Source organism: Ptychodera flava, chromosome 15 (assembly GCF_041260155.1).
Source record: "Ptychodera flava strain L36383 chromosome 15, AS_Pfla_20210202, whole genome shotgun sequence".
Lineage (NCBI taxonomy): Eukaryota > Metazoa > Hemichordata > Enteropneusta > Ptychoderidae > Ptychodera > Ptychodera flava.
This window is the reverse complement of record NC_091942.1, coordinates 28,664,300-28,685,235: the sequence shown is the minus strand read 5'-3', so window position 1 is coordinate 28,685,235 and position 20,936 is coordinate 28,664,300. Positions and strand designations below refer to the sequence as shown.

At 38.8% G+C, this 20,936-nt stretch overlaps 2 protein-coding genes across 2 annotated transcripts; one reads left to right on the top strand and one right to left on the bottom strand.

Annotated features, from left to right (window-relative positions):
* Nucleotides 1-708: 708 nt before the first annotated feature.
* On the bottom strand, nucleotides 709-7,108 carry LOC139151790 (small ribosomal subunit protein uS2-like). Its single transcript, XM_070724780.1, has 7 exons — nucleotides 7,024-7,108; nucleotides 4,882-5,051; nucleotides 4,253-4,371; nucleotides 3,554-3,799; nucleotides 2,330-2,458; nucleotides 1,780-1,920; nucleotides 709-1,152 (listed from the first exon to the last, which is right to left on the bottom strand). The coding sequence occupies exons 2-7, from the start codon at nucleotides 5,012-5,014 to the stop codon at nucleotides 973-975; spliced, it is 948 nt and encodes a 315-aa protein (XP_070580881.1). The 5' UTR covers nucleotides 5,015-5,051; nucleotides 7,024-7,108; the 3' UTR covers nucleotides 709-972.
* An 80-nt stretch (nucleotides 7,109-7,188) lies between these two features.
* Nucleotides 7,189-20,278, top strand: LOC139151789 (tubulin epsilon and delta complex protein 2-like). The gene is made up of 9 exons (XM_070724779.1): nucleotides 7,189-7,346; nucleotides 8,521-8,794; nucleotides 9,370-10,109; nucleotides 10,719-10,857; nucleotides 14,122-14,248; nucleotides 15,189-15,290; nucleotides 15,737-15,862; nucleotides 16,452-16,588; nucleotides 17,405-20,278. Exons 1-9 carry the CDS (start codon nucleotides 7,318-7,320, stop codon nucleotides 17,558-17,560), a joined length of 1,830 nt encoding a protein of 609 aa, XP_070580880.1. The 5' UTR covers nucleotides 7,189-7,317; the 3' UTR covers nucleotides 17,561-20,278.
* The last annotated feature ends 658 nt before the right edge of the window (nucleotides 20,279-20,936 follow it).

The window sequence follows — 20,936 nt, the reverse complement described above, 5'->3', positions numbered from 1 at the left end:
ATGGTAATGAAATACTGAAAGGGACCTGCACCCTTCCTGGTCATGTGAAACATATATTGCAATAGTCCTATGGTCTGGTTACAGAGTGTGTGGCTATACAGCAAAAGCAACATCCATCGTACTCAACATACTTGAAATTTCAGTGAAGTGCTAAGTAATTTCAAGTTTGATCCCTTCTTGAGAATTCTAGAGAGCCTGGCCTGTGTTGTGTGTAAACACTGGCACAGTGTGTATAGGCTCAAATAGTACCCTTTAAGGTCAACTACTGTAAAAGCATTAATTATTAACTGGGATTGGATTGAGCTATTTTCGCTGAAACATTAAAATCCACTACATTAAATCCCAGTGAAAATGTTAAATATTTTACTTGCAACAACAGTGAACTTAAATCCTAATGAAATGTCTCAAACATCAAAATAGTGAAATAAATCCCCATGGAAATTTATGATTTTACTGTAACTTTGCCTCTAGCCTATAAAATTTCGCTGACCTGAAGCTCATTAGCAAACGCACCAAAATACCATTGCTTAAAAGATTATGCACTCATATCAACTTATACAAATCCACACATTTGACAAGTCAAAGAAAATTTCATGAGAAGCCCACAAGCAGCCCCTGAGATGAAAATCTCATTGGAAACTCACAGGCAGCCCAAAGATTTTCTTGCATACGTGTACAGCAGAGAAACAAACACACAAACTGCAAATGTTACATTAATTTCTGACTTTTAAGTCAGTTTTATTCAGAAGTTTGTCCTCCTGGAAAATATCTTTCACATTTCAAACATTTGACATCTCGGCATTCAGTTCTTTTGCTGTGACGGGAGAATGAGGTAACAAAACATTCACAGTACAGTCAACTTTTATATTTTCTGTCCACTAGCGTTCAAACACTTTTTTTTCCTTTTCCTGTTGTTAACATTTTCCACAGAGGGCTTCTTTCTCTTGGTGTTCTTATCTTGACGTTGCTACCTTAGGACCAGTTCTGAGCATCTGCTGATCCACCCCAGTCAGTGACAGTGCCACCTGCAGCGGTTGGAGCGGGAGAGGCTGACCAGTCCTTAGCTGGTTCCTGGGCGCCCCAGTCATCCGTTGTACCGTACGTCTGTTGGATTGGTACACTTGGTACAGCCACATCAGTGGTTGCTGCCCACTGCAAAGCGAAGGACAATACAGTACATCATTAACTGCAATCATTGGTAGTTATGACAACACCGGTTCATATAACTGCACTGTTGTTTGCTATAAATATTTTTCTTTGTATGACCAAGCCTGGCTGAGAACAAAATCCTTAGATACTGAAGAATTTCCATTATTACTGTAATTCTATGTTTGCATTTTTTTAGGGCAGGGAGGGGTGGAGCAACTTAAAACTCCATTTTGAGGATTATTTTGGTTCTCACTTCGTGAACATATGTAAACATAAAATTACACCATCTACTAGTACCTTTCATTAGCAATATACATATCACAAATGAAATTGTCAATAGTTCACTTTATTTAGCCGAGCAGTTTTTATGACCTTTCGACAGAACAGAGCACAGTGAAACATCTTTCCTATTTTCAAAGGTTTAATATCATTATATGCAGACGGTAAGTTTACATTCTCCAAACATTTAAACTGAAGATGCCATCACATGAGGCCATGGTGAATATGTTCAGGTTGAATTTGTAATGTTAAACTGCACACTCGTATCGTAAGTTTGTGCATCTAGTTCCTGGAAAAAAATTCTGGGTAAACCATGATAGAATGTGTAAGTGTGGCAAGGTTTAAACTTACATCTGTGACAGGTGCGTCTGGTGGTTGAACTGAAACCGGTTCAACAGCTGGCTGTCCTCCCCACTGATCAGCGTAGGGAGCTGGTGCTGGTTCCTCTTTGGTCTGTTTCTCCATTAGGGCAGCCTGTTCTTCCTTTTCAACCTGTGTGGAAATTAAAACAAGCCATTGTTAAAATTTTGTACTCAATTGAGAATTGCAGAGGTATTTCTGCTGACCCTGAAGATGGCTGCTGTGGTATATAGAGCAAAAACTATGGTAAATAACAGGGGATTCTTAGTAACATGTCCCAGCTTATTCTCTGTCACAAAGACCCTCCTGCTATATGTTGTTGCCAAGAAACCACAAATGAATAGCAATCATGTTGACACATGGAAAACACTATAAATAATCCTTTTAACACAATGCCAAATAGAATGATTTTCTAACAAAATCACATAATTTGTAGCTTCATCTGGCAAGCAATGGATATGCTTTTCAAAGATATTTTCAGGCGACAATATGCACTTGTGAATGTGATTATGTGAGTCAAGTTGCAAACAGATCTCTGTACCTCTTCTGGGTCCCTGTAGAAATAAAGATCAGGCATGACGTCCCATGGTACTTCACGGCTGATGGTACCACGGATACGCAGAACTTCCCTGGCTAGGAACCACCACATCACACCAATGGAGTGGGCACCCTGAGAGAATGTGGATTAGGAAAACAACGCAATGTCATCAACAAGTTTTTTTGAAATAGAAAACTTCTTTGTACTTCCATACTCCCAGTTATTCTTTAGTATTATACATCTACCATCGAGAACAATAGAATTTAGCGTGCGCTAAAAAGCCGTACGGAACGTGCGCCCGTTCCGTAACACATACGGTTTCAAGGCGCCCCATTCCCTGCGGCTGTATCTGCGCGTTCACTGTAGAACGGTTTCAAGGGACCCCTTGGACGAGTGTCAGAACATGTCTCGCGCGCTCTGTACGTACGTGTGTAGTGCACACACACAGAAGCACGTCCGAGATAGCGTTTCACACTTGCGCTATAAATCGGAAGAAAAATTGTTGACATTGCACGAAAACGGTCATTACTCTGACAATTTGATGCCCCAGTCACGAATGTAAGATGTATAATAATAAGGTTATTACGAAAATACCGCAAAGGATGCACTCGGACATTGGCGCCACGCATCGCCCTCCGCTTTGCGTCGGGCGATACGCTGCGCCAATGTGCTCGTGCATCCTTTGCGGTATTTTCGTAATAACCTCATAGTATTATCAGTTTCATAATATTACAAGTGTCAGATATGCAGATGAGCATAAAGTTATGCCCATTTCAAGTTCAGGAAAAGCAGTCTGTATGAGCGAAAATGATGTTGAACATCAAGTGTCTTCATCATCTGGGTTTAGAGGTTTCATGATGTGACCTGAACAGTGCTTTGAAATTGTATGGAATAAATACACAGAAATACTTGTCAACACACTTTGGATATAGAACCTGCAGTTCTTTCCATCATCCTACAAGTTGTGCATGAAATGGCATCAACTTCACTTGAAACGGTTGTTCACATGGCTTTCAGTACACTTGTTGGGAAGTGGTTACCAAACATTGCAGCGAGATTGCATTTCACAAGAGCAGATTTTACTACACTGAGCAAGAATACCTGTGGCATATCATGATGGACACTTGCCATCTACATGCTTATTGAAAGTGGCTGTCAAACATTAGACCGGGGTGCTCTTTTCCACAGTGAATGGGGACCACAGTTAAACGTTCATCATTATTGTACCTTGTTGTTGCCAGGAATGGCAATATCAACGTAGTTGAGTGGGGAATCGGTGTTGCAGAACGCAATCACAGGGATGTTCACATATGAAGCTTCTGTGATTGGCTGATGGTCTGTGCGCGGATCAGTCACCACCAAGAGACGAGGCTCACGGAACGCAGCCTGGATCTGATTGGTGAATGTTCCAGGGGTGAAACGACCTGCAACAGCTGTAGCTCCAGTGTGTCCAGCAAACTTCAAGATAGCACGCTACAGAAATGAATGCAGAACATTTTATTATAACACATAAAAATTTTCATATGAAGTCAAAATATCAACATTTGTGAATCAACTGACAATAGAGAAATGAAATTTAATGGCATACTATACATTAAGATGAGTAGGTCAGCTACCCTAAGAAATTTACAGTAACTCTACATAGCATATTTTGGACTCTAGAGCACAGTCTTGATGCCTTTAGCTAGTGTCAGTGTTTCTGTATAAATGCTGTACAGTTTATGGTATTCATAAGGTACATAAATTAAAATAGCATTATATTTTCTGACAATCAACACTCTGTCAGAAAAAAAAATTCCACCAACGCTGCAGTATATTGCTATTATTGCATATTAAACCTTTCAATATGCTCCATAATTTGCCTTTTCCGTCATGGTACATGTACTTGCCAAAGAGCATGCACTGGAGAGGAAATCCAAGGCATACCTGGCCGTAGGGACGTGCTGAAATCACACACACATCAGAAGGGTTTTCTATGGAAACAATGGCACGGGCAGCCAACAGAAGCTTCTCCCAAGTCTTTCGCACATTGAAGATGTACACACCTGTATAATAAAAACACTGATGATAAATGCTGTACATTTCATCCTTTCAAAGCTTACACCTTATGCTTGTTTTGCATGTCAACAGCATCACTGGACTTAAGTTTCATCGTGGCACTTGGAACACCACATAATGAATGCACTGCTTGTCTGGACACAAACTCTTGAGGCAAATGACTGAATTATTAAATGACAGAGACATGATTCGCAGCATACCCTCTGCCATTATGACGTGCTACCTAAAAAAGAAATTACCTGTGATACAAACTAATTACCAATGACACAACATAACTTTTGGTGTACATGTAAGGATGTAGGGCTGATGCAAAGAATTTCCCACAATTAGCCAAACTTACAACTTTACAGAATTTAGACACGTTGTTAGAGGGCGCACTGATGATTCACTGAAGTGTTGTAAATCCTTTAAAATTTCATTGAAGGGTCAGCCACATTTCCAATCACTGTACCATGCCCTTCCAATATAAGCTTATTCTTTGGTCTTCAAAGACTCACCGTCGTTCTTGCGCTTGTACACATACTGCTCCATCTGGAAGTCCACGTTGGTGGACCCCAGATGGGTACCCGCTGCGAGTAATTTTGTTACATCATCCTCCTTCAGAGAAAGGGCGTCGAGACCTCCGGACATTGTGCTTGTATTGATCAAAAAAGTAACGGTGATCAATCTGAAAGATAATACAATGAGATTGTATCATTCCCTTCCTGAGGTAACATACCCCTGATATCAGTGATCACCTACAACCTGGTACGAAGGTTCATTATACTTATATTGTAAAATTCATGACATCCCTTTCTTAGTTATCTTTCACTAAATGTGCCAGTAATCATCATTTTGCTGAGCTCAAAATTTATCGTAACATTGAGCCAAAACATTAAAGGGAAACAGTCATCGGAACTGCGCCTGTGCGAGTTTCTTGTTCACAAACAATGTATTTCGTGCACGATATCTAGATGCACCTCATCATCATGGCTGCAACATTTAAATCATACGATGTAGATTATGACAGACATATTTAAACTTTTATCAATTACCATCGTACCTTGGATACAGTGTTTACATTGTTCGTATGGGTCCCATACAACCTTTGAGCGCAGTTCTGATGACTGTATCTGTTTAAGTCATATGCCAGTTCTGAGAGCCTACCATACGACACCACAAGTGCCATCTGAATTAGTTTGCATTGTATTCAATGCTTGGTAGTCTATGATGTCTACGTTCCTGAACATAAGTTACAAATTACATGGCCACTTACAGTATAATTATATTATTCAACGTTATATAATATTCAGAAATATCTTGGGGAGTTGACAGATGGTAAAATGAGAGTAAATTTCAGAAAGATCAGATTCAGACATTCTTGACTTCGCCGTGTAGTAAACACAAATTGACACATGGGGTGCCCTGCAGTTCACTCATTTGCTAAGCTTAGAGTTTGGAGGTGATAGACAGACTATGACCTCTATGCTAAGAAGTTGTAATTTGTAAACTGCTGATGTGCAGTTGGCTCGGAAGGTTGTTAGCTGCAAAATTGTAGCTCTACGGTGAGGCAGTCGGTGAGTTTTGGTTTTTGCGACCCCGCTCACCAGTAGAGCTACAATGCCGAAGGCCCTGAAGCATACAAAATAAGCACACTGCACATGGCATGGCATTTTGATGTAAAATCCCATATATTTACTGCATTTGGCCATACTGATTTATCACTATTGAAGATTAAACACGGTACTACACTAACCTTGTCGTGTATGGGGTTTGGTATTTGTTCAAATACGTCGATCGCGTTCCAAAAACATTTCTTGGAGCCGCCATTACCAACTTCCGGTGATGGCGGCTCCCAGAAACACGCTCAATGTTTATGGAACGCGATCGACGTGTCTGTGCTAATACCAAACCCCATAAACGACAAGGTTAGTGTAGTATAGTATTAAGTCTTCAGTAGTGATAAATCGGTACGACCAAATGCAGTAAATATGTGGGATTTTACATCAAAATGCCGCGCCATGTGTGGCGCACTTATTTTGTATGCTACAGGGTCTTCGGCATTGTAGCTCTACTGGTGAGCGAGGTCGCAAAAACCAATCTCACCGACCGCCTCACCGTAGAGCTACAATTTTGCAGCTAGGAAGGTTGTCTATCTGGTCATAGTCATTATTCACAACAACCTAGGGAGTCTATTTTTATAATTCAACTATCGGTAAGATTCAGCTAACCAATGGGATAACAGCTTCCGAGATGCTGCACATTGTAAATGCTTGAGCGTGCTTTTAACTTGTCCTGGGGTTAGGTTTTGAAACCTAAACAGCAGCAAAATGGGACATAAAACAAGCACTACTTGACGAAAATCAAAGACTGATTGAACCGAGTATAAATTCAACTTTCTAACTGGACACCGCACAAAACAGCTGGGTTGGACGGTACAGTCAGACAGTGAATCCATTCGGTTGGCGGGCGCACACGTGTGTACACAGTTGACATTTATGTCGAACGTGTCCCACGAATTATCACCACTAGGGGCAGTAAAATTGGAAGATTTTCCACATGACAGTGCAACATGAGAATATCTACTCCCTGAACAGACAGAGACAAAGATTCGTTCAATGTTGTGTGTTTAAAACGTATAATTGTTACTGGTCGCTTACTTATAGCCTACGCCAAATAGAGATCTGGCCGAAAAGAGAGTTCAATGGTAATCATAACGGGTTTCACGAGCTGACCCAAGTGATTTTCTAATTGATAGTTTGTAAATCATTACTCCACTAGACACAGTCACTTTCTTTAATAATTTATGTCCGGTTCAAGTCAGTACTTTTTATAACAATATTTAAGCTATTTTATAATGGCATTTATCAAGCAAAAATCGTGAAGAAAGTCAACCTCATTAGTGTCCTTAACACTCACTGACCAGCTCTGTGAGGGCGTTTGCACATACCAACATGGCGGCGCCTACTTTGAAAATGGAAAGGTAAGTGAATACTCGTAATTTTAACTGACAGGCCTGTATAGCCAATAAATACCGTTCACAGATATTTCAGGCAATTAATTTACACATGTGCTGGTCAGCGTACAGTTCGAATTTGTCCCTGCTGTTTGATTTCCGTCATCCCGATGGTTGAACGCTCGCTTCGTTCGCGTTCACCACAGTCCCTAGCTGCAGTGCCAGTACAGTAGTAGACAGTAGTGTACAGTAGCTGGAGGTTTTGCCTGGGTATTTGGGTCGGACGGCAAATACCCAGGCAAAACCTCGAGCTACTGTACTGTAGCTACACAGTCCCCTGTGATCTATTCCGCTCTTGGACTATGCGCCCCATAGACGTGTGTGCATATGCTTGAGAAAAACCAAGCATATGTACACACGTCTATGGGCCGCATAGTCCAAGAGCGGAATAGATCACAGGGGACTGTGCGTTCACTGGTCGCAACAGTCGCGGCCCCAAGGCTCTACACCTGAGTCGAGGCGTGGTACAGCTCATCAAACCGTTTTGATACTGATAGTGTCCGCATGGGCGGTATTGGCTCAATCTAGTTTTAAACGTTTGTTGTTGTTGTTGTAGTTGTTTATGTAAATAAGTGTATTTGTTGCCATGGTGATTGACATACGTAAAAAGCATGACCATGGCATGAAGGAAATCCGTGATATTACCTAGGATGTACATTCCAGTCACGCCATGGTATCATAATTACTAGAACATCAGTGATTACCACGAAGGAGAGAGGTTTGGTATTGATTGGAGGTAGTGTGCTTCCATGGCACCACTGAGAAACTTACAACCAATCACTGCAAAGATATAGTGCTGTGTTATGCATGATTAGACTTACTGTAAGTCTGTGGGCGTATAAATATCAAAACAGAGTAAACTGAAGGAACAGTTGTGCAGTTTGTGGGCAAATGCGGTGCCAGGAAAAGCAAGCGACAGGGGACAGTCCGGTCTATGTGTACTTATGTACTTTATTTCCTATCACTGTCAAACGTACTGAATTATAGTGAATACTGTTTCACTATGGCATCACATTCTTCCAGTAGTTGTCTGTCACCTGACTGAATGTTTACACTCTTGATAAACTTAAGTTTCTTATATTGACAAATCACATATCGTTATTGTTGTTTGCTGATTTCAGATTTCTGTTTTTTTTCACAGAATAATCAACTACTTGATTGATGTTTACCAACGATGTGAAAAAAGAAAATCACTAGTAGAACGAGATTGTCAAGATTTCAGAAAACTTCTACAGCCCTGGCCGCCTAATCTAGATCCTACTGGCACAAAGAAAACAGAAGCAGCAAATCCTGAGACACAATCTGAAAAACATTCTTCCCCAGTTGAGGCAATAAACCAACAGGAAGCTGAAGAACTTAATTTACTTGAGGGGCTGTTAGATAAAGCACAGAGAGCTAGGGAGAGACAAGCGAAGGTGAGGTCAGATAATTTGACTTTAGGTGTGGTATGTGGGACCAGTGGTTAGGCATTCATTTTGTGCATACCTACAACTAGGCATTTGTGTCATCAGTCAAACAAGCAAATAGTTCATCACAAGTCTAACATAAAGAAAGGAAAAACTAATATTTATCATAAACATTCTGTTTGCAGAAGAGATAATACCATTTAATTTACTTCCTTTCTAATTTTGCGATAAATTTTGCAGGTGAATTAAATTAAAAAAAAAGACTTGTATGTAAGAATTTGGACAACTTGTTTATCAGTGATCAGTGATCAGTGAAAATGCTCCTCTGTTATATGAAATAAATGTGGGAAAGATTGTATTGCATTTTTAATTGTATCTGTACATCCTTACTGTCTCTGCTTTTACTATATCTACTTATAGTACACTCTGTTATTTTACAAAGAGTTTGGAATCTACAACCATGCATTTCGGTCCTTTTGAACTGTTGCATAATTGTAGTTTCAAACAAATTTGTCACTTTCCATGTTGTACTGTACAACGTTCTTGATTTAATTATTTCACGTCTTTTTAAACTTTTTTTGAAGATTGAAGCTAAGATTGCAAAGAAGGAGAAGACGCTGAACTGCAGACCACCTTTGCCTCCAATAAGTCAAACAGAAAGAACGGGAACACCAGTTGAAGATAAAGAGAATGCAAGAAAACCAGCAGATGAACAGCGCGTTGGGGGTCATGCCGCCGTGATATCCCAGTCATCTCTGGAGCGATTGCTTGGCATGTCAAAAAGCCAGGATCTTGTCAGTGGAAGTAGTGCGGCAAAACCTGCAGCGACTAAGCGACCAATCTCTGCCAACAGAAACAAACAAACTCAGAACAAATCTGCTGTCAGGCAGCAGTACAGGACTAGCTCTGCGGAAATCGGAAAGCATGCCAAGTCTCAACAGGCTGCCAGGGCGAGAAGCAATGCCCAAGGTCACAGAGGTCAAAGAAGCCAGCCCGGGTCGAGGTCAGGGTCTGTAGATAGGTCAGCTGTGTCCACCCAAAGGTCAAAGTCAGTAGAGCGAGGCATTGGAAACGAAAGGTATGGATCTGAATCACAACTTAGTGATGCCAGTGTAGAGGTTATGAGAACTAGTTCTGGAATGTCTTCAAGACAAGTTACTGCCACTTCAAATGTAAAGGATTTAGCAAAACATACTCAGGAACTCAACATCAAAGACTCCAACGATCATTGTTCAACAGAGTCACAGAAAAATGATGATAGACTACAAGGCAAAGAAGAAGAAAGCACTGTGACAGATGAGAGATTTCTACTGACCAAAGATGGGTAAGTGTGACTCACATATGTTGTGCATGTGCAATGAAAAACTCGGGAGTTTGGCAAGTGTTTGAGCCTTTACATCTCTGTGTCACTGGTGTTTGGTCTAAGCTAGCTCATTTAGAATAACGTGCTTAGTCCAAAACCAAAGTAAGGAGGAAAGATTACATTACAACCTATGTTGTTCCAGTTCCCAGCTGACTTAAAAACATGGGACATCGTGGCCATCAGTATACTGTATACAAACGTCTTTCTCGGTGTATATATAAAAAGTAGAAACACATGTTCTATAGGATAAATTCATCATGTTCATATCTGTCCAGTAGTTCCCCTCATATTCATGCTTACTTCTTTTATCTCAGCAAAATCAAACGTCATTATCTTTTGCTTATATTGGAAAACCTAGAAAATGTTATGGTTGACTTGACTTTCAAAAGATGTTGGAGTAGTATACCACATTAAAATTCTGTAAAGATCACAATTTTTGTGTGGACACTGTTGAGAGCACTTACTGTGTTTCAGTACAATTTCTAAGCTTTTTCTCAAAAATAAATAATTTCTTTTCAGAAAATGAGCAGTTTTGGAAACATCACAATTTTTGTATGCTCTATCTTCCAGGTCAAAGCTTTGTGTCCCAACAAAATTAAAAAAGCTGTATGCGAACCACCGCAAGCTACAACAAAAAATATCAGCACTTCTGGAAAAACGGTCATCCCAGAGTTTGCAAGAGAAGTTTCTAGAAAGGTTGAAGTCCACTGTATCCTTGAAACTTCATCAAGCCAAATGACATTTCAAGTCATTTCATGTCCACACTAACATTCTTGCCATGCAGTATGTGAAGGGAGGGCTTAGATATCCTGTATGCACATTTGATTGGCCATTTGTAAATGAAAGCTTCATATAATATGTATCGTCACAAATCTTATCTTTCTATTTGTCCATGTATGGTCACATGGTGTGTGTTGTTTGGCATTGATAGCTGAAAAGGTCTTTTAACTGGTTAACAGTTGGCTAAGTAACAATTCCGACACATTCTATAAATATAGATAAAGATGACAAGATTTTCTTGATTTTTAGGTGAGGAACATTGATTAGATGTGCTACAAAAACATATTGATTGGCCATATTCAGATGACAGCATACGGTTGTTTCCTTTGAGCCCCTGAATCACCAAAACAAGTCTGTATTGCTCAGTGAACGGCCTTGTAAAACAGACTGTAGTTTGGGTTACATACAGGCCCTCAGGGAAACCATCATATGCTGTACTATCAGGCAAAAAAAAAAATTGTGCTGATATGATAACATGGTTTTCAAAAATAGGGTAGGTAGGTCGGCAGGAATATTTTTTTTCCAAAACATTTTTATTTTTAAATATGCATTTTTCAGAAATTCAAGGCGGTCAAACACTGGCCACAACATTTCCAGAAAAATGTATCATACATATAAAAGGAAAAAAAAACATAAAAGACATTCTCGTTCAAGAAAAATCAAATGCCAAGTAACGAACGCGTCATTTTACAGGCTTTTTCATTCTTTTTTTACTTCCGTGTTTACGTAGCTCTAAAAAGTTTAGGGTCGGCAGGTAAAAAATATGGGTAGGTCGGGTTATCAGAACAGAACAATTTCTTTGTTTGGCCCCATGGCAAGTAAAGTTGTGTATGATGTCACATGCACTGCTGTGTGCCGAGCACAATATGCAGTGTTTCCTATCTGATCTATTTATCTGTTGACCGAGGTATGTAAGGGTAGCTCAAAACCCCCAACTGGGACCGCCAACTGGGACTCCCAGTTGGCTTAAAATACACTCTGGGACCGGTCCCAGTTCGCTTCTGGGACCGGTCCCAGAAGCGAACTGGGACTGGTCCCAGTTGGCCTCTAGGACCGGTCCCAGAAGCGAACTGGGACTTGTCCCAGAAACGTAGCTCGACGTAACTGGGACCATTATGATTGTGGGGAAACGCACTTGTATCAAATGAACTGTACCATGGAGGTAAGGTACCTCCATGCTGTAATGACGAAACCATAATATTGATGGGAAAGAAGTTTCCCATCCCACTATATGCCTTTTGTAGCAATTGTATGCACTTGTTTTATTCATGTTGTCTGTGCTGTTGTGAAAATTATGTATGTTTTTTGTGTGGGAAAGCTAACATCTCCCTGTTTCATCTAGGACAGTCAGGTCTCATTTCAATTCTGGGACTCGTAGCTCCATTGAGCTATGACAGACATACAGACTGAAATAGAAAACACTGAGACAGCGTATACTATATAGCTACTAGCTGTCAATGAAGTTTTGAAGCAGTGCATATTGTTGACTTGTATATTCAAAACCCTTTGTCTTAAAATGTAATGGGACTATTATCACCTCACTGATGTCTATTTTTCCTGCATAACAATGAAATGATCGATTCTGCTGTACCAGTACATGCATCCACTAATGGTTGCCCCTCTCCTATTTATGTCTATCTGTTCAGAAATATAACTAGGTCCAAATTAAGATACCACTCATATACTGCAAGTGAATTGCAATTCTATTAAAACACAGCGGGTTTTCGTTCAATGTTTTGTTTGCTGTTTTTAATGTAATGAAAGCCTTGATGAGTTAATTGCTAGTCTTGAACAGTTATTTTCATCTCCTTTTTCATCTGATTCAGTACACAGTCTATCTATCAACGTGATCCGTGCAGTAAGATTTCAACACACACCATAGCACAGGACTTACTAGTGCTAAGAATGAGTACATCACAGTAAGGCCAAAGTAATCAAATTCTTTGTTTAGCGCCCACTCCAATGTTTCGAAACATGAGCGGGAAGGCAGTACTAAAACACATACAAGAAAATCAAAACACACGTTATATTTTCTTGATTATTTCCATGTAACAACATAAGTGTCTATACAAAAATCATCAGAAACTTCCTTTCATCGCAATCATCATAAGTTATACTACAAGATGTGAAAATTTGTAAACAGGAAAGCTACTCAGTAAAATCCTATTCAAGCCATTGGCAGTAGAAAAAACCCTAGAATGTGCACACAGATGCAAAACAAAGAATTAAATTACTTTCAAATTGGCCTTTAATAGTTGGGATCTATTAAATGTCGCGTATACCTACGATTATGGCAGGGTAAAAAGATGAAAACATTAACAGATTATTAGTATGAAGTACCAGTAACTGGGTTTTTTCATAGTGGTGCCAGTTCACAAATTGGATGTGTCCCTGAAGTGTACTGGGACTGATCCTGGAGGCCAACTAGGACCGCGGCCGGGGTCCTAGAGTTAATTTTGAAGCCAACTGGGACTGGTCCGGGAAGCCAACTGGGACCGGTCCCAGAGGCCAACTGGGACCAGTCCCAGTTCGCTTCTGGGACCGGTCCAAGAAGTGAACTGGGACCGGTCCCAGAGTGCATTTTAAGCCAACTGGGAGTCCCAGTTGGCGGTCCCAGTTAGGGGTTTGAGCTACCCTTACATACCTGGTTGACCTTATTAAATGTACTGGAAACTAGAATACTGCAATACATTGACATTCGTCACAAATATTGAGGTACAGAAATCAGAAAATCAAACATTCGAACCTATTACTACTATGATTAGATACTTCCCTGTATTAAGGTCATGCTCTTATCTTTAGGTCTGCCAGAAAATTATCACTAAGAGGTTATACTTTGTATGTGATGTATACTTACAGAAATACACAGCAGCAGATATAGAAGATATACATAATCTTTCATAATGGTATTCTTTTTAGAAATTTAATTCACTGATTAGGCTTTGTAAACAAGGCCCATTTACCATAGAGAATTCAAGTAACAGAGATAGATTTCTGTAGCATGCATCCATCCTACACCAATCAATGACCAAAAAAATTCTTAAATGTTATTGACCATCTGTAGCAGCCTCTAGATTATCAACTACAGTACTTTAGATTAAAATGAAACTGTATCTACTTGCCCAAGTTCAGAATTTACTAATACTTATGTCTACATGAAATCTTTGAGAGCTTTTGTCCTTGACTGAGCAAGTTTGCGGCAGATAGCATCAGCATGTCAGTTGATGACCTTGTGAAACAGGTCGAAGACATGAAGAATGAATACCGTCATCTGATAGCCTTGACAGAAATGACGGTGAGAAACATGGCTGAAATGACAGGTAAAAATATGTTTCTGTCAATTAGCTTTGCTTGATTTCCTACAGTGGAAATAGAAAAAAAAAGAAGGGAATACAAATAGTGTCATCATTGGTATCAACCTGTCCGGACAAGTGTATCAATTTGTAATATTTCTAGCGTACTCAATGTATATGTACTGGTATCCCCCAGGAAACACACTTTAACGTTCATTTGCCGTTCAGCAAATTTCTTCTGTTAACCATTTTCCGTGATATCTATTCCCAAGACTAAAAGCAGTTGCAATGTGCATGTTGAACAGTAGATCTGTTGTTGCACTATCAATATTTTTATACAGTACTGTGGGTAGACGTTATCTTGGACTGTATTCTACCACAAGTCTCTTTGGAAAGCAAAGTTGTTGGTATTGGGTTTAGTTTGCCTGTGATCAAAATGAAACTGAATCGACAAGTTTCTAACAGTTGCATATTACAACCATTTTCAGTAATAGAGCGCAAAGCCACTGCAGTGAACTGCAATAAAACTGCTCACACTAATTAGTTTCAGCTGTAGCCAGCTGGCAAAGTCGACAACATTGTATGTTATATGCAGACAGTTTGTCTGGGGAAGTTGAAATAAAAAAGATTTATACATGGAGCAGTGCATGGTAATGTTACATTGTATCTTAATCTTGAACACAGGGTGCCAATCGTAAACTCTCATTTACAACCCGAGCCTCAGACAGAGCTAGTTTTGCCTTTGTACAAGCAGACTTTTTGTCTGTATCAAGTAGCCTTGTTCAACACCAAAGTGGCCACGGCTACAGCTGAAACTAATCAGTGTAAGCAGTTTTATTGCAGTTCACTGCAGTGGCTTCGCGCTCTATTACTGAAAATGATTGTAATACGCTGTGTCATGATTCACACCCAGTGGAAGCATTTTTCAATTGACATTCTCTTTTGTATTTTCTCCCCTGGTTGTCAGAGGACACTCCATGGCAGGAACTCTACAGGGCGACTTTACTTATAAACCAAATCAAGGCCAGGCATAGAGAAATGCAGGAAGAACTACAACATTTGATCTTAGGTGAGTATTTCTAGGCACATAGCAATGAGTGCAGGGACAGCCAAGACCCCACTTTTGAAACTCATACAGCTTCATGTGGTACTGGTGTTATATGACTGTTGAGACAGCATCATCACATCCTGTACAGTGCTTGTGGAAACTCATACTTTTTCAGCTTCATTTTTAGCTTCATCTCCACTTCAACACAAACTGATTGGTATGCATGTATGTATGTCAAATAAATAAACAATCTAATGGTAAGGCATTATATTCTTGAATGATTTTGTGCTGATATTCAAGGGATGTCACAAAATTATTGAAGTTATTCTGCAGGGACATACTGCAGGTACATAGAGCCATCTGTCAAATATACTCAATCACTCAAAATCTAGGCAAGAGACATTTATGGAAAAAGATCATATTTGGAGATCATAACATATAGTTACATTTCTTGTCTTTTTGTTCAGGTGAGCAACAGCTGTACAGGGATTGTTTCTGTGGTGATTGCCAGTCAGTGCAGGAACACATTGACCAGATTCACATGCAGCAGGCAGACAAGTTACTGGTACCACCGTTGCTAAGACCTGGCAAAGGTACTTTGGAATAGTAATTGTTTTGTAAAATAAAAGGATGGCACTACCTTGTTCCAATTAGTAATTCTTTAATCACTCCTTTCTATTGTTATAATACTTTTTTTTGAAAATATGTTATATCGTAAATTTACGTGAAATTTTTGGTGAATGACATTTTTTAGGGTAAATGTTAAAACTCCATGGACTGTTCTGAATTGCTGTCATTTCTAATTAGTACAGACTTACTGTTTCACGCCTGATTATAGAGTTAAAACTTTGATTTACAGGTAGTCATAGTGAAATTAATCTGTTGCCATCCTTGACTGAATAGTCCAGCATGAAAGAACGATATAATTGGAAATTCCATGTTGTCTTTAGTGACTGCACTCACTCTCACCTCTGACCCCGTGTCATCCCATGTGATTTTACACCATACTCCATTCTTTACCCTTTCCACCTTCATGGTTTGAACCATCCCATTGTTTTCTATGGAAAAGTTGGCCCTCTCAAGAGGGATGGACACTGTCAAGAAGTATACAGGGACAAATATTACAGAAATGAAGAAGAGAATTTTTGTCATGTCTTTCTCTTTCCTGTACCTTTTATACAGATTCTCTTGCATTGTCCCTACCTCATCGCCATGAGAGACCTGAGTACTTGATCTATGACAATGTCAAACAGTTGAAACTACTGGTTTCCATGGAACACGACATCACTTTGTTACAGATCCAAATACAAATGCAGAAGGTAAGAGGAACAAGTCGGGTGACATTTTCTATGGTGACCATCATTTGCATATTTTCAAGTTTACAATTATCCCTCAAATCACTGTATCTGTAAATAATTTCCAGAAATGGCGAAGCATTTATCTAATAGTTGGACTTGAAGTTACTTAATGGCCCTATGGTCATGTGTTATAAAAATCATGGGTGGATACAGGATATGTTTTTATATCCGTAAAGTCCTTAATGATCCAAATGAAGGCGATATCACAAATTTTGTTTCAGTATTTATTTGGAATTATATCATACCAGTATATTGATGACGATGATGTGAAAATAAGCGTGTTGTATTCACCATAAAGATGAAACATGTACAAGCTTTAGGCCAGAGAAAAATTGCTTATTTGATGTTTCGTACCAGAATTTCAATATTCTGGTATGATATAATAGCAATAAAGCACCTCAGCAACGGGTATACCGCTCCGTTTTGACCAGTTCACTCCATACATGCTCTTGCTATCATTCATGCATATGTCTTGAACCGGTCTAAGTCTCTGGATATACCCATCATTTGAGTGGTTTATTGCCAAACTGTATTTGTTTGTCTGAACTCACTGATCAGACTTCTACATACAAGGATTTTCATCTCATCGCTCTCACCTCTCTATAAACTGGTATGTTTTAGTTTGATCTGACATGCAAGACTCAAAGTTTTGATTGAAGGGCCAAGTGTTTCTTTCATAGCGTGTGTCTGTTGTAGGGTCATGTGGAGTGTGTTTGTAACAAATGTTTCTGATCTTCTCAAGAGGTAATTCTCATCTTTATCATTTCTTTTACACAGCTGATTGCTGGAGAGCTTCTTCCGATGTTGCAAGAGCTGGACCCCAAAGCCAGAGGGTACATTGAACTCTACCGCAGTGTCTATGCGTTGTTGCATCACAATGGAAAACTGTTCCCAGCCGTCATCAAAGACACCATCGATGATGACTCAGACTGAGAAAGAATTGAGTCAAACAGTGTACTTCCCGCTCTTTCCTGCACTAATGAGACTGGTCCTGACATTTTGTGATGGTAGTAATGGACTCCTGTAAGAAAATAATGATTGACTGGTTTATATATCCCATGAATAGTCAAGACATTACAGGTACTTGGTACAGTGGGGAGTCTAATCTGAATTGTAGGATATATTCACGTTCCCATGCATATCACTCCCTATACAAACTGTATTGCGTTTTTTATCTTTTAAAGACTCAATAGCATAAAGTTAAAGGTTGGGGAATCGATCCCAGGGATTGAGTTTGTTGTAGTCTGTAAGAGGATTATGAAGGTGTCATAGCCTTTTGTTTTTCCATTGAAATTGCAATCCAGTAAGTAAATTTCCCAGCAAGACACTCTGACGCCGGAACCATGCCTTTAACAGACAAGATTGTACTTAAAGTGGTAATGTGCTGTATTAAAGTGATGTTTGTTAGGTCTAATAATGCATGTACACAGCTGTTAGGTTTAATAATGCATTTACACAGCTGTTAGCTTTTCTGAATGATAGCTTTGCTCCCTTCCTGCAAGCTACATATGAATCCCTTCATCCAAGCGATCACATGACAGCTACCCACCGCTATGTTGGTCATTTTGCATTTGTTGATATGTAACAACAAAGATATGAGACCTAAAGCAAAGAAAGTCAAAATCCAGGTAGTGCATGACAAAAAATACTCTTCTTATTGAGATTTTGCTGTTAAGTTTTCTTGTGCAAAGTATTGCTGCCAAAATGAAGTGTCTTCCATATCTGACTTTTCACAACTGTCCCCAATCATGGTTGCAATGTTTATTAAGCATTTCAAGTCATGTGTGCATAGCACAAAGAAAACTTGTGTATCTTTCCAGCAAGAAATTGTTCTTGCACAACTTCACATTCAACTATTTTCCTTCAATTGCGAAGTAAGAGTGAAGTTGTTAAGTTTATGCATGGATCCGGTAACAGTGCTGCAGTAAATTGGAAGTCCCGTTTCTTTTGAAAGGTTCTGGTCTCAAGAGATCATGAAGAGCGCCCTCAAGTGACAAAAGTGTCTGTCTAACCACCGCTGGTTCTCACAACATTTTTGCAAAGTGTAGCAACAGAATAACCTTGTACTTGCCAGAACATGTTAATCTGTAACAATATACACAGACTTGCCAAGATGTCAATGAAAATACATATATGTTAGAAGAAAAGGATGTATAAAGCACTTCTTCACTGTAGACTTTTCATCGGGTTGAGCATACACTGGTTGAAGCAACAAACATTTCAATTACTGGTATGTTTAGAAAGTTTACATACTGAATAGACATGCAAAAGTTACAGAATGTATCTTCTCAGGTATTTCACAGTCAAGTGCCATATTCTACCTTCATAATTACTCTGTAACTAGTTGATATTCAACTTGATAAGGTCAAAGGTCAGAAAAGGAGAAATGCAAAACTGTTTATGTAATCCCTGAATATATATATTTGAACAAAGATTTTGTTTTAAACTTTGCCCTAGTGAAGTTGTAATCAATTGATTGATATCAATTTTTGATAATTTTGTATTCACTTTATATATATATATTTCATAAATTTGTATATACATTTGTGTATAGTTTGAAATCATTGAATACTGTACGTACACTGTAGATATTCACAGAGAATCAACAAATTATCCGTGGTTTTATTAGCATTTTTTGTAAAAGTTTTCTGAAAAGTAATGATTTTACATTTATTTTTGAATAGTTGAACAAAAGTATTTGTATGGCTACACACTGGCTTCATAGCAGCCATGTAGGTGACAAGAACACCAAAAAATATTGCATCAAGGCAAATGTGTAGCTGTCTAAATAGCGAAGAAAATGCTGGTCAGAAAGTCATTCTGTTACAAATGTTTATTCTGTGAATCTATGCAGACTTTAACATAGATAGTTCTTGTCAAATACTGACATTTTGGCATGCTACTCAGTCATGTCCATACAGTAAGCTATGCAGGTATGGGGGTGTACACGTGGTGGCTTCCATACGAGCATCACCCGTTTTTTGTATCAATTGTCAAGATAATATCATTGAGAATAAACATTTGCCCATATCTGATTACTTTATTGTCATCGAACTCAATAATCTTGATGTCACAGTCAAAGCTAAACAACTAATCCACCTATCTGTTCCAACACAGCCTGCCCAATCTTTTTGTTATCAGCGTTGTCAATCTTTTATTTTATTATCAGTATTTATTTTAAGAAAAGCAATCCATACACATTTTTAGAGTCCTAAGTCAAGGTGCCAGAGTTTCATTGTGTTTATCATTGCAATAATATATTTTGGATAGACCATTTGATCGTTGGAGGGGATGGTCAAAAATAGCAATCAATCTACAAAAGAAAAACTTTTTACTTTAAAATTGGTTTGTTGAGCTAATTTTCAAAAAGAAATATGGACATGAAGCCAGCCAATAATAAAGTAAATTTTGAAAAAAGAAATATTGTACATATGCTGCAGAAAATGAACAATTTTTTTCAAATTTTGGAGCAAAAACGCAAATTTGCGTCAGAATCTTGACCACCATACCCCTCTGACGATGTTTATTGTTGATCCCTCAGCATAACAAGTAGGGGTGTTTGTGATGTTCTGGAATCTATTAACTGTGTTTTCCAAACTTGGCGCAACACCATTTTGTTACATCATATTACAACACAATTGTTAACAGAAACTAATCTATATGTGTAAATATTGTAGTGAGTTTTCTTCGTCTCTCTGACGATAAAGTCCATAGTACTGTTGGGTCACTTCAAGAGTGATTCTTGAGACATTAAATATGCATATTGATGTCTTGGGGGCACAGTCCATGGTGGAGGGACTGTGCTGATAGGGGGTGCACTCTGTCCTACCAGGCTGTGTTCAGCCAATGATTATACATTCACTGTGTCATGGTAAATGATCTGGTGATTTGCATATCAAATCAATGCTTCCCTCCCGAACATCCTGATATTCTAATCGCACTTCAAGGTCAGGTCACGGATCTTCAGTATGGGGAAGGATTTTGTATCCTGCTACGTAATCCTGCTGAGAAAATCAAAACTTCACATAATAAATATTACCTCAGGTACACAATGAAGATGTCAAAAAAGTAATTTTTTAAAGAGCTGAATAATTTCTAGATCAAAACATAGAACAGATTCATCAGCGTATCTTTTTGCGATAGTCTTGTTTATTACACGCCTGAAACTATTAATTATTTTTGGAGCAAAAATGCAAATTCGCATCAAAATTTAATGAAGAATTTTTTTTAATAATGAAAATTGCTCATTAAAAGGTATAATAAAACTTGAAATAATGTTTTTTTTTTCACTATTTTTGTTCCCTAAAAC

What these genes read in the sequence shown, in the direction of transcription:
- LOC139151790 (XM_070724780.1), bottom strand. Translation starts at nt 5,014, where the DNA reads ATGTCCGGAGGTCTCGACGCCCTTTCTCTGAAGGAGGATGATGTAACA. An exon ending in GTACAAGCGCAAGAACGACG is followed by an intron (nt 4,372 to 4,881) that starts GTGAGTCTTTGA and finishes TTTATTATACAG; the next exon opens with GTGTGTACATCTTCAATGTG. An exon ending in CAGCACGTCCCTACGGCCAG is followed by an intron (nt 3,800 to 4,252) that starts GTATGCCTTGGA and finishes TCATTTCTGTAG; the next exon opens with CGTGCTATCTTGAAGTTTGC.
- LOC139151789 (XM_070724779.1), top strand. Translation starts at nt 7,318, where the DNA reads ATGGCGGCGCCTACTTTGAAAATGGAAAG. An exon ending in TTTCTACTGACCAAAGATGG is followed by an intron (nt 10,110 to 10,718) that starts GTAAGTGTGACT and finishes TCTATCTTCCAG; the next exon opens with GTCAAAGCTTTGTGTCCCAA. An exon ending in TAGAAAGGTTGAAGTCCACT is followed by an intron (nt 10,858 to 14,121) that starts GTATCCTTGAAA and finishes TGACTGAGCAAG; the next exon opens with TTTGCGGCAGATAGCATCAG.